We start from the raw sequence: 14,176 nt of genomic DNA, 5'->3' as shown, positions 1-14,176 counted from the left end.
AACATTTTGCAACACACTAATATTGAATCTCCAATATTGTTTAACACTAGGAGACTTCATTTTTTTTTCACTTCTTTTAGAAACTGGAATCTAAGTGTATGGACTCTTGTTTGCCCGGATACAGAAAAAAGACAGGATCTTCAATCCACTCTTGCTGCTATGACTGTGCTCCATGTTCAGTAGGGCACATATCCAATATGACTGGTATACCTTATTTATATAAAGTTTTAGTTATTAATGGTTTTTAACTTTACACTGAAAATCACAGATGTGCAAAAGCAGAGTATATCATATTCTAGTGGTGAAGGAACTAACATGTGTGATGGTGCAATACTACTCCTAGCCTACAAGTTCTTACACTATTGAGGGAAACCCTTCCGTCCACTCCTGAATGATGGGGTGGCCTTGCATGTCACCTGCTCTGAATTAGCATCATGAGTTGCCATTTTTGCAGGCAGGCTGGCTGCCAACATCATGGCAACTAATGACAATGCCTACTGCCCCAGAGCATTATTGGTTGTTATGGTGCAATGAGCATGATTGATTTACCCACAAGTTCTCAGAGCTGAAAAACACCAGTACATGAATGCACAATTTACAATATCGTTATGTGATCACATGATCACAATGGCAACAAAGCTGCCATGAGTGAATTCATTTATAACAGCTGTAATGCCTATGCTGTGATTGACCCACAGCTATCACATGGTACCTGGGCCAATCACCGCACCCTGTACCATGAAATTAGCTGTAGTCAATCGTAGATGACTAGTAAATCAGCTCTCATGACTGGTTAACCCATTCATGACAGATAAAAACATTCCTGTTATTATGATCTTCATTGTAACATCAAAAAACAAATAAAAATAAACCCCGATTACCAGAGTAGTGCTGTATTACTGAAATAAATAAAAAGCAGTACAGCGTTTAAATTTAAACTAGTAATAATTAAAACTAAAAAGAACTGAAAACGTCCATAAAACTTGTGAAAGAAGTCCAAAAAAGCATTGATAAGCTTCCAGTGTTGAGAGTGAAGAGTTACACAATAAATGGTGACTTCTGTGACACCCTCCACCAGCATAAGGATTGGCCCCTCACCTCATGTAATGGACCCCTGAGTAAATCAGTCAGGTCTTATACAACATTCCCATTGCTGGGTCAGTAAGCACACATCAAAAACTTGCAGTGGAGGCACAGTCTGGATATGAGATCCTCTTCAGCTCCAATCAGCACATGCATGTAATAAAATAAGCAATATCTAGCGCTCTCTGTATTTCAAAACCATACGTCTGTTTATTAAAAGTTGAATAAAAACTCACAAGCGTAGCACTGTGCCCCAGTGCTAGGGATCAAAAGCAGTCATAAACACGGCATGTCTGCGGGAATCAGCATCAGGACGCGGGTGACGTCACGAACGTATCATGTGATGTCCGTACGTGCTACATCCCATAAAGTAGGCGGGACTTCATCAGCGGTGACATACGAGCGTGCTGCACCCATTAATATAACTGAAGTCAGCTGATCTGCTTAGCCAATAGCGACAAATGCTAGGTAGTCACCATAGTAACTCCCAAGCTACGGAGCGCTGACAATAACAAGCTGATTTCCCATTGAACCTGTCAGAGTATAAGAATACTTATAAACAATAAATGAAATAGATCAAATAAATAAAAATAGAACACCGTAGCACCAGCGTCCCTGCTCATTCCCTCAGACCACCACAAATAATGACAAATGACAGATAAAATAACAAAATGAATCTACTTAGTGTAAAACAATGAACTATCATAAAAAACATTAACGATCAGAAATAAAACAATTAATATTGAATTCGACATTTAAGCCCCCGGGAACAAGTACCTTTGTGTCATGGATCCAATAAGATTCCCTGCGACTAATTTGTCGCAGGAAATTGCCCCCTCTCCAGTGTTTGGTCACTCGTTCGATGCCCCAGAACTAGAGACATTTGGGGTTTTTATTATGAACCATCTATAATGCTTCGATACATTGTGCGTTTTTAATTAATTTTTTATGTTGTTTACATGCTTCCCCAGCCTTACGTGGAGGGGCCTCGATGTCCTCCCAATATATTGAAGGCCACATCCACATTGGAGCATGTAAACACCTACTGTCGAACAAGTGATCAGTTGATCAATCTTGTACTCCTTATTGGTAGCAGTTGCTCTGAAATTCTTTTGTTTTTTAAGATTACTTTTAGATTGCCTGCAAGCTGTGCATCACCCACAGGCATAAAACCCAGATAAAAACAAGAATAATCTATTCTCAGATTACACCGGTGGGTCCACCACTCCCGGGGCAAGCCTGTCGCGTAAGGAAGGTGCTTTTTTGTATATGAAGGCAGGGCGCTGTGGTAACCAAGCTCCCAACACTCTGTCTTGTTTCAGGATAAACCAATTTTTTTCAATAACTTTTTCAAATTTCTTGTGCTGGACATTATAATCCAGCACCATTCTGAAATTAGAAACACTAGTACTAATCCGCTGATAAGGGGGGTGGGTTGGTGATTCAGGATAAAACCAAGTATTTAGCTGAAATGAACAAATTATTAAGTGATCAAGATACTTACAGTACAAGGTACTAAACAAAGTTCCTATGTTGGAATATAAGGATGAACTACATTGGCTAATTGAGGAAGGAAAGGGTACCAATCTCCTTAATAAAAAGGAGGCAGGTTATCTTGACCCCCTTTTTTGCAGGACTCCCATCATATATTGCCTTCCCAAGATTCACAAGGATAGTGTCAACCCTCCGGGAAGACCTATCGTGAATGGTATCAAATCCATCTCCTCTAGGGTAGGGCAGTATATAGATAGCTTTCTTCAACCCTTGGTGTCTAAAACATCAGCCTTTCTTAAAGACACCAAGCACATCATTCAAATTATTGAATCTGTCCAATGTTCTCCTTCCAGTATCCTTGTGACAGCGGATGTTGGATCCCTGTATACTATCATTGGGCATGAGGATGCGCTATCCTCGGTACAATGGGCCATGTCGTCTTTCTCTAATCTTGCAGACCAACATCAGAAGTTTATTTTGAAGAGTCACAGTTTCTGCTTGGCCAGGAACTATTTTTGGTACAACCAACAGTTTTATCTACAAACCAGGGGTGTTGCGATGGGAGCGCGTTTTGCTCCCAGTGTGGCCAATTTGTTCATGGCCCACTGGGAGGAGGACGTTGTCTTTAAAAATCGCCCCCCTGAGTTGGTGTGCTATAAAAGATTTATAGACAACCTTTTCATCATTTGGGAAGGAGATCAAGGTAGCTTGGATTTATTCATGCATACCCTTGGTTCCAATACTAAGAACATTCAGCTTACATGGAACTTTAGTACTGAAAAAATAGTGTTCCTTGATCTTGAGATTAATAAGGTTAAGGATGGCTTCTGGTTGTGCAATTACTTTAAGCCGACTGACCGTAACTCTTACATACCCCTGGGGAGTTGCCACCATAAATCTTGGTTGTGCAATATCCTCAGAGGTCAATTCGTTAGGTTAAGGCATAATTGCACACGGGAGGATGATTTCATCTCCCAATCATTGGTGCTCTCTTCCAGGTTTCAAGAGAAAGGCTATGATAAGATCTCCTTGGAAAGGGATATTGAGCATGTACGTTCCTTGGACAGGGCATCACTGATCACTGATAAAGTAAAAGAGATTAGTACTAGTGTTTCAGAATGGTGCTGAATTATAATGTCCAGCACAAGAAATTTGAAAAAGTTATTGAAAAAAATTGGTTTATCCTGAAACAAGACAGAGTGTTGGGACCTTTGTTACCACAGCGCCCTGCTTTCATATACAAAAAAGCACCTTCCTTACGTGACAGGCTTGCCCCGGGAGTGGTGGACCCACTGGTGTAATCTGAGAATAGATTATTCTCGTTTTTATCTGGGTTTTATGCCTGTGGCTGATGCACAGCTTGCAGGCACTCTAAAAGTAACCTCAAAAAAAGAAAGAATTTCAGAGCAACTGCTACCAATAAGGAGTACAAGATTGATAAACTGATCACTTGTGCGACAGTAGGTGTTGTTTACATGCTCCAATGTGGATGTGGCCTTCAATATATCGGGAGGACATCAAGACCCCTCCACGTAAGGCTGGGGGAGCATGTAAACAACATAAAAAATGGATTAAAAATGCACAATGTATCGAAACATTATAGATTGGTTCATAATAAAAACCTCAAATGTCTCCAGTTCTGGGGCATCAAACGAGTGACCAAACACTGGAGAGGGGGCAATTTCCTGTGACAAATTAGTCACAGGGAATCTTATTGGATCCATGACACAAAGGTACTTGTGCCCGGGGCTTAAATGTCGAATTCGATATTAATTGTTTTATTTCTGATCGTTAATGTTTTTTTATGATATTTCATTATTTTACACTAAGTAGATTAATTTTGTTATTTTATCTGTCATTTGTCATTATTTGGGGTGGTCTGAGGGAATGAACAGGGATGCTGGTGCTACGGTGTTCTATTTTTATCTATTTGATCTATTTTATTTATTGTTTATAAGTATTCTTATACTATGACAGGTTCAATGGGGAGCTTGTTATTGTCAGCGCTCCGTAGCTTGGGAGTTACTATGGTGACTACCTAGCATTTGTCGCTATTGGCTAAGCGGATCAGCTGACTTCAGTTATATTAATGGGTGCAGCGCGCTCGTACGTCACCGCTAGGGATGAGCCGAACACCCCCCTGTTCGGTTCGCACCAGAACATGCGAACAGGAAAAAAGTTCGCTCGAACACGCGAACACTGTTAAAGTCTATGGGACACGAACATGAATAATCAAAAGTGCTCATTTTAAAGGTTTATATGCAAGTTATTGTCATAAAAAGTGTTTGGGGACCTGGGTCCTGCCCCAGGGGACATGGATCAATGCAAAAAAAAGTTTTAAAAACGGCCGTTTTTTCAGGAGCAGTGATTTTAATAATGTTTAAAGTGAAACAATAAAAGTGTAATATCCCTTTAAATCTCATACCTGGGGGGTGTCTATAGTATGCCTGTAAAGGGGCGCATGTTTCCCGTGTTTAGAACAGTCTGACAGCAAAATGACATTTGGAAGGAAAAAACCCATTTAAAACTACCCGCGGCTATTGCATTGCCGACAATACACATAGAAGTTCATTGATAAAAACGGCATGGGAATTCCCCACAGGGAAACCCCGAACCAAAATTAAAAAAAAAAAAATGACTTGGGGGTCCCCCTAAATTCCATACCAGGCCCTTCAGGTCTGGTATGGATATTAAGGGGAACCCCGCGCCAAAAAAAAAAAAAAAAAACCGCGTGGGGTCCCCTCAAAAATCCATACCAGACCCTTATCTGAGCACGCAACCTGGCAGGCCACAGGAAAAGAGGAGGGGACGAGAATGCGCCCCCCCCCTCCTGAACCGTAGTAGGTCACATGCCCTCAACATTGGGAGGGTGCTTTGGGGTAGCCCCCCAAAACACCTTGTCCCCATGTTGATGAGGACAAGGGCCTCATCCCCACAACCCTGGCCGGTGGTTGTGGGGGTCTGCGGGCGGGGGGCTTATCGGAATCTGGAAGCCCTCTTTAACAAGGGGACCCCCAGATCCTGCCCCCCCCTGTGTGAAATGGTAAGGGGGTACTTACCCCTACCATTTCACTAAAAAACTGTCAAAAATGTTAAAAATGACAAGAGACAGTTTTTGACAATTCCTTTATTTAAATGCTTCTTCTTTCTTCTATCTTCCTTCATATTCTTTTTCTTCTGGTTCTTCTGGCTCTTCTGGTTGTTCCTCCGGCATTCTCGTCCAGCATCTCCTCCGCGGCGTCTTCTATCTTCTTCTCCTCGGGCCGCTCCGCACCCATGGCATGGGGGGAGGCTCCTGCTCTTCTCTTCATCTTCTTCTCTTCTTCTTTTCTTCTCTTCTTCCTTCTTCTCTTCTTCATTCTCTTCTCCGGGCCGCTCCGCACCCATGCTGGCATGGAGGGAGGCTCCCACTGTGTGACGGCGACTCCTTGTCTGATGGTTCTTAAATAACGGGGGGCGGGTCCACCCGGTGACCCCGCCCCCTCTGACGCACGGGACATGACGGGACTTCCCTGTGGCATTCCCCGTGACGTCACAGGGAAGTCCCGTCAAGTCACCGTGCGACAGAGGGGGGCGGGGTCACAGGGTCCTCATCAACATGGGGACAAGGTGTTTTGGGGGGCTACCCCAAAGCACCCTCCCAATGTTGAGGGCATGTGGCCTGGTACGGTTCAGGAGGGGGGGCGCACTCTCGTCCCCCCCTCTTTTCCTGCAGCCTGCCAGGTTGCGTGCTGGGATAAGGGTCTGGTATGGATTTTTGGGGGGACCCCACGCCGTTTTTTTTTTTTTTTTTGGCGCGGGGTTCCCCTTAAAATCCATACCAGACCTAAAGGGTCTGGTATGGAATTTAGGGGGAACCCCACGTCATTTTTTTTTTAAATTTTGGCCGGGGTTCCCCTTAATATCCATACCAGACCTGAAGGGCCTGGTATGGAATTTAGGGGGACTCCTACGTCATTTTTTTTTTTTAATTTTGGTTCGGGGTTTCCCTGTGGGGAATTCCCATGCCGTTTTTATCAATGAACTATGTGTATTGTCGGCAATGCAATAGCCGCGGGTAGTTTTAAATGGGTTTTTTCCTTCCAAATGTCATTTTGCTGTCAGACTGTTCTAAACACGGGAAACATGCGCCCCTTTACAGGCATACTATAGACACCCCCCAGGTACGAAATTTAAAGGGATATTACACTTTTATTGTTTGACTTTAAGCATTATTAAAATCACTGCTCCTGAAAAAATGGCCGTTTTTAAAACTTTTTTTTGCATTGATCCATGTCCCCTGGGGCAGGACCCGGGTCCCCAAACACTTTTTATGACAATAACTTGCATATAAGCCTTTAAAATTAGCACTTTTGATTTCTCCCATAGACTTTTAAAGGGTGTTCTGTGGCATTCGAATTTGCCGCGAACACCCCAAATTGTTCACTGTTCGGCGAACTTGCCAACAGCTAATGTTCGAGTCGAACATGAGTTCGACTCAAACTCGAAGCTCATCCCTAGTCACCGCTGATGAAGTCCCGCTGATGATCACCTGCGTTCTGATGCTGATTCCCGCAGACACGCCGTGTTTATGACTGCTTTTGATCCCTAGCACTGGGGCACAGTGCTACGCTTGTGAGTTTTTATTCAACTTTTAAGCACTTCCCGCCCGGCCCATAGCAGATGACGGCCGGGCGGTGGTTCAGTTATCCTGACTGGGCGTCATATGATGTCCAGCAGGATAACATGACGCCACGTGCCCATGGGGGCGCGCATCGCGGCGATCGGTGGAGCGGTGTGTCAGCCTGATACACCGCTACACCGATCTTGGTAAAGAGCCTCCGTTGGAGGCTCTTTACCACGTGATCAGCTGTGTCCAATCACGGCTGATCACAATGTCAATAGGAAGAGCCGTTGATCGGCTTTTCCTCACTTGCGTCTGACAGACGCGAGTAGAGGAGAGCCGATCGGTGGCTCTCCTGACAGGGGGGGTCTGCGCTGATTGTTTATCAGCGCAGCCCCCCCTCAGATCACCACACTGGACCACCAGGGATCGCCACTAGGACCACCAGGAAAGGGGCAATATGTGGATGGCCAGGTATGTACTCCATGGCCATCCACACGTGCCCAATGTGCCCAGTCAGTGACCAATCTGTGCCAATCAGTGCCCACTAATGGGCACTGATTGGCACCATTATATAGCAGTGATGCCCAGCAATGTCACCCTTAGGGGCATCAGTGCCATCACTCAGTGTCATCAGTGCCACCCATCAGTGTCCATTGGTGCCACCTGTCAGTGCCCATCCATGCCCATCAGTGCCCACCTATCAGTGCCCATCAGTGCCCATCCGTGCCACCGATCAGTGCCACCCATAAGTACCCATCAGTGCCACCCATAAGTACCCATCAATGCCACCTACGATTGCCCATCAGTGCTGCCTATGAGTGCCCATCGGTGCCACCTATGAGTGCCCATGAGTGTCGCATACCAGTGCCACCTATCAGTGCCCATCAGTGCCACCTATCAGTGTCCATCAGTGCCACCTATTAGTGCCCATCAATAGGACCCGTCAGTGCCACCTCATCAGTGCTACCTCATTGGTGCCACCTCATCGGTGCCCATCAGTGCCGCCGTATCAGTGCCCATCAGTGCAGCCATATCAGTGCCCATCATTGAAGAAGAAAACATACTTATTTCCAAAAATTTTTAACAGAAACAAAGAAAAACTTGGGGTTTTTTCGAAATTTTCAGTCTTTTTTTATTTGTTGCGCAAAAAATAAAAACCGCAGAGGTTATCAAATACCACCAAAAGAAAGCTCTATTTGTGGGAACAAAATGATAAAAAAATTGTTTGAGTACAGTGTTGTATGACCGCGCAATTGTCATTCAAATTGCGACAGTGCTGAAAGCTGAAAATTGGCCTGGACAGGAAGGTGTCTAAGTGCCTGGTATTGAAGTGGTTAATAAACAGACATATGGTTTTGAAATACAGAGAGCACTAGATATTGCTTATTTTATTATATGCATGTGCTGATTGGAGCTGAAGAGGATCTCATATCCAGACTGTCCCTCCACTGCAAGTTTTTGATGTGTGCTTACTGACCCAGCAATGGGAATGCTGTATAAGACCTGACTGATTTACTCAGGGGTCCATTACATGAGGTGAGGGGCCAATCCTTATGCTGGTGAAGGGTGTCACGGAAGTCACCATTTATTGTGTAACTCTTCACTCTCAACACTGGAAGCTTATCAATGCTTTTTTGGACTTCTTTCACAAGTTTTATGGACGTTTTCAGTTCTTTTTAGTTTTAAGTATTACTAGTTTAAATTTAAGCGCTGTACTGCCTTTTATTTATTTCTGTTTTTGGGATTTGATATTTTGACCCCCAGTATTTTTAGCTGCTTATATCTTAGGGATTACTGTTGCGCTGGTTGATTTTCCTTTTTTGAGTGCTGTATTACTATGCTGACACTGAACTACTCTGAAGAAAGTATGTAGATGTTTTTTTTTTTTTTTTTTTAAATCTAGTAAAAAAATATTTATTTCTTAATTTTTTTAACATATTACACTAGTCAATATCCCTGATCACCACCACATCAGTCATATGATGATGCTGTACTGCACTTGTGACACTATTTTTTAAAAAAAGTTAAAAATGGTGAAAAAAAAGGCTAATTTTATTCAATGTCTTTATTTTTTTTTAATCACTTCAGCCCCGGAAAGGATTTACCCCCTTCCTGACCAGAGCACTTTTTACAATTCGGCACTGCGTCGCTTTAACTGCTAATTGCGCGGTTATGCAATGCTCTACCCAAACAAAATTTGCGTCCTTTTCTTCCCACAAATAGAGCTTTCTTTTGATGGTATTTGATCACCTCTGCCGTTTTTATTTTTTGCGCTATAAACGGAAAAAGACTGAAAATTTTGAAAAAAAATGATATTTTCTACATTTGTTATAAAAAAAATCCAATAAACTAAATTTTAGTCATACATTTAGGCCGAAATGTATTCGGCCACATGTCTTTGGTAAAAAAAATGTCAATAAGCGTATATTTATTGGTTTGCGCAAAAGTTATAGCGTCTACAAACTAGGGTACATTTTCTGGAATTTACACAGCTTTTAGTTTATGACTGCCTATGTCATTTCTTGAGGTGCTAAAATGGCAGGGCAGTACAAACCCCCCCCAAATGACCCCATTTTGGAAAGTAGACACCCCAAGGAAATTGCTGAGAGGCATGTTGAACCCATTGAATCTTTATTTTTTTTGTCCCAAGTGATTGAATAATGACAAAAAAAAAAAAATTTACAAAAAGTTGTCACTAAATGATATATTGCTCACATAGGCCATGGGCTATGTGGAATTGCACCCCAAAATACATTCAGCTGCTTCTCCTGAGTACGGGGATACCACATGTGTGGCACTTTTTGGGAGCCTAGCCGCGTACGGGGCCCCGAAAACCCAGCACCACCTTCAGGATTTCTAAGGGCATACATTTTTGATTTCACTCCTCACTACCTATCACAGTTTTGAAGGGCATAAAATGCCAAGATGGCACAACCCCCCCCCCCAAATGACCCCATTTTGGAAAGTAGACACCCCAAGCTATTTGCTGAGAGGCATGGTGAGTATTTTGCAGCTCTCATTTGTTTTTGAAAATGAAGAAAGACCAGAAAAAACATTTTTTTTTTTTTTTCAATTTTCAAAACCTTGTGACAAAAAGTGAGGTCTGCAAAATACTCGCTATACCTCTCAGCAAATAGCTTGGGGTGTCTACTTTCCAAAATTGGGTCATTTGGGGGGGGTTTGTGCCACCTGGGCATTCCATGGCCTCCGAAACTGATAGGCAGTGAAGAGTGAAATCAAAAATTTACGGCCTTAGAAAGCCTGAAGGCGGTTCTTGGTTTTCGGGGTCCCGTGCGCAGCTAGGCTCCCAAAAAGTCCCACACATGTGGTATCCCCGTACTCAGGAGAAGCAACAGAATTTATTTTGGGGTGTAATTTCACAAATCCCCATGGCATGTTTGAGCAATATAACATTTAGTGACAACTTTGTGCAAAAAAAAAAAAAATTTGTCTCTTTCCTGCAACTTGTGTCACAATATAAAATATTCCATGGACTCGACATGCCTCTCAGAAAATAGCTTGGGGTGTCTACTTTCCAAAATGGGGTCATTTGGGGGGGGGTTTGAACTGTCCTGGCATTTTATGCACAACATTTAGAAGCTTACGTCACACATCACCCACTCTTCTAACCACTTGAAGACAAAGCCCTTTCTGACACTTTTTGATTACATGAAAAAATTATTTTTTTTTGCAAGAAAATTACTTTGAACCCCCAAACATTATATATTATTTTAAAGCAAATGCCCTACAGATTAAAATGGTGGGTGTTTAATTTTTTTTTTTCACACAGTAATTGCGCAGCGATTTTTTAAACGCATTTTTTGTGGAAAAAACACACTTTCTAAAATTTTAATGCACTAAAACACACTATATTGCCCAAATGTTTGATGAAATAAAAAAGATGATCTTAGGCCGAGTACATGGATACCAAACATGACATGCTTTAAAATTGCGCACAAACGTGCAGTGGCAACAAAATTAATACATTTTTAAAAGACTTTAAAGCCTTTACAGGTTACCACTTTAGATTTACAGAGGAGGTCTACTGCTAAAATTACTGCCCTCGATCTGACCTTCGCGGTGATACCTCACATGCATGGTGCAATTGCTGTTTATATTTGACGCCAGACCGATGCTTGCGTTCGCCTTAGCGCGAGAGCAGGGGGGACAGGGGTGCTTTTTTTTTTTTTTTTTTTTTTTTCTTTATTATTTTTTTGCTTTTTTATCTTATTTTTAAACTGTTCCTTTCATATTTTTTTTTAAATCATTTTTATTGTTATCTCAGGGAATGTAAATATCCCCTATGATAGCAATAGGTAGTGACAGGTTTTTTTGAAAAAATTGGGGTCTATTAGACCCTAGATTTCTCCTCTGCCCTCAAAGCATCTGACCACACCAAGATCGGTGTGATAAAATGCTTTCCCAATTTCCCAATGGCGCTGTTTACATCCGGCGAAATCTAAGTCATAAAATGCTCGTAGCTTCCGGTTTCTTAGGCCATAGAGATGTTTGGAGCCACTCTGGTCTCTGATCAGCTCTATGGTCAGCTGGCTGAATCACCGGCTGCATTCTCAGGTTCCCTGTTGAGACAGGAGAGCCAGAGAAAAACACGTAAGACGGTGGGGGGGGGGCATTCCCTCCCACTGCTTGTAAAAGCAGTCTAGAGGCTAATTAGCCGCTAGGATTGCTTTTACATGAAAGCCGACCGCTGGCTGAAAAGAATGATACCAAGATGATACCTAAACCTGCAGACATCATTCTGGTATAACCACTCAAAGTCGTGAATGGCGTACCTGAAGACAAAAAAATGGTTAACAATAAAGCACAGTAAACGGTAAAGTATAAAAAATTGCATACCTGAAAAGCAAACATGATAAAACATAACAATAAAACATTGCAGAATAGAATACAGTAAAAAAGAGCAGAACAATAGAGAGAGAATAGAGAGAGAGAGAACAATAAAACGACAACTATTTTTTTTTATTTTTGTTTGTGTTTTTTTTTTTTTTTTACACTTTTTTTTTGTAACTGTAACTTTTATAACTGTAACCGGTTCCAGGTTCGGGTCTCTCAAAATGCGATGGCATCTTGGGAGACCCTGTGAAAGTGTGCCTAGTCTGTGCAATGCTGTACCCTACGCTAATACTCAACTAGTGAATGGTAGCGTTCAAAACATTCACCAATGCAAAGACCAGGATTATCAGGACAGGAGGGACAATAATAGTGGGTGTCACGTCTATATCCGCGCTTGCTGCAGACACATCTTTTTTGGGGGGGTTCGTTGGGTAGGGGTACTCGGGAGGACATATAAATGCCTCTCATGCAGCCGACTGCATTTGGTTGGGGATGTGAATGGGGGAAATACGGGCGCTGCAGAAGTGGTGGGTTCCCAATTAGGATTGGCGAATGCAGCAGGAAGGGCATTATGGGCACGACAGGCCTGTGTTTGTCTTTTTGGTGGCAGCGGGACACTACTTGTGCTTGCCACCTCACCAGCTTGAACTGCACTTATGGGACTCGCCACGTCACCAAGTGTTACTGCAGTGCTGGTTTGACTACGACCGGGGTGTACTAGGCCGCTGGCGCTTGCCAGTTCACCAAAACGCTACAAAAAAAAGTGACAGTGATCGATCGATACTGCACTTGGGTGGGCTGGGCTGGGCCGGGCGGAGGGGCAAAACGCAGGTGCTAGCAGGTATCTGGGCTGATCCCGCTAACACTGCGTTTTTGGGAACCCTAAACTGCTGGGGACGCTAGTATAGATCTGATCGGATCAGATATTGATGCGTTCAGATACTATACCACTAAGGGAGGTGTACGGTGCGTGTACGGTGTTCGCGGTACTGGCGCTAATCTGACGCTGCCTGGGGCAACGCATATCACCGCCGGGCAATCAGGGGGCTAAACCTTTATTCGGTAATAAATGGCGGGTGCCCTGACACTATAAAAAATAAACGAACTAACCAGCGTCACCCGTAACAGTTATACGGTGATCAGTGGTGAAAGGGTTAACTAGGGGGCAATCAAGGGGTTAAAACATTTATTAGGTAGTATATGGGGGTCCCTGTCGCTATAAAACGCTGACGGCGAACCTAAATATTTACGTTCCTAACTAGCGTCACCAGCGACACTAATACAGCGATCAGAAAAATGATCGCTTAGTGACACTGGTGACAGGGGGTGATCAAGGGGTTAAAACTTTATTAGGGGGGGTTAGGGGGGTACCCTAGACCTACAGGGGGCTAACACTCACTGTCCTACCACAGTAACTGTCACAAACTGACACTATGCAGTAATCAGGAAAAAAACAAAACAAAACAAAAAAACCTGCTTGGTGTCAGTTTGTGACGGGGGGTGATTGGGGGGGATCGGGGGGCGATCGGGGGGGGGATCGGGGGTGTTTAGTGTGCCTGGCATGTTCTACTGTGTTGTGTGTGAGTGTTGGTGCACTTACATGTCTTCTCTCCTCGGTGCTGGAACGGAAACTGGCCAGCCGAGGAGAGATGACATCACATCCTCTGCCTCTGTGTACTATACAGAGGCAGGGGATGTTTCTCATTGGCTGGGAGCGATCGCGAGGGGGGGGCCACGATCGGATGGCCTCCCCCTCGTCTCTCAACTCTCCCAGCCAAATGCTGACCACAGCTGGCACCGGGGGGGGGGGTCCGATCGGACCCCCCGCCCACGGGAAGGCAATCACGTACCAGGTACGTGATTTTGCCTGCCCGTTCCGCTCTGCTCACGTATATATGCGTGAGGCGGTCGGCAAGTGGTTAAATTGTAACAAAAAATTACAACTTCAAAAAATGTATCATGCCTCTTACTAAATGCCTCAGACTTTCTACTTTCCAAAAAGGGGTCATTTGGGGGGAATTTGTATTGTACTGGCATTTTATGGCCTCAAGAAATGAGGTAGGCCATCAGTACATCAAAACTAATAAATTTTCAAATATATACTGTACATTGGTATACATTACATTTTCTAGACAAATA

At 43.4% G+C, this 14,176-nt stretch overlaps 1 protein-coding gene across 1 annotated transcript in view; it reads left to right on the top strand.

The window, feature by feature from the left end:
- The window catches only part of LOC141131268 (vomeronasal type-2 receptor 26-like), a 233,735-nt gene that overhangs the window by 194,093 nt on the left and 25,466 nt on the right, over positions 1-14,176 (top strand). Inside the window, exon 5 of the mRNA XM_073618775.1 lies at positions 81-204. Within this exon, the coding sequence (XP_073474876.1) occupies positions 81-204 (124 nt within the window). The remainder of the gene's footprint in view (positions 1-80; positions 205-14,176) is intronic.

This window comes from Aquarana catesbeiana, linkage group LG01 (genome assembly GCF_042186555.1).
Source record: "Aquarana catesbeiana isolate 2022-GZ linkage group LG01, ASM4218655v1, whole genome shotgun sequence".
In the NCBI taxonomy this organism is placed as follows: domain Eukaryota; kingdom Metazoa; phylum Chordata; class Amphibia; order Anura; family Ranidae; genus Aquarana; species Aquarana catesbeiana.
Note: the sequence above shows the minus strand (reverse complement) of the source record. Positions and strands in the feature narration are given on the sequence as shown.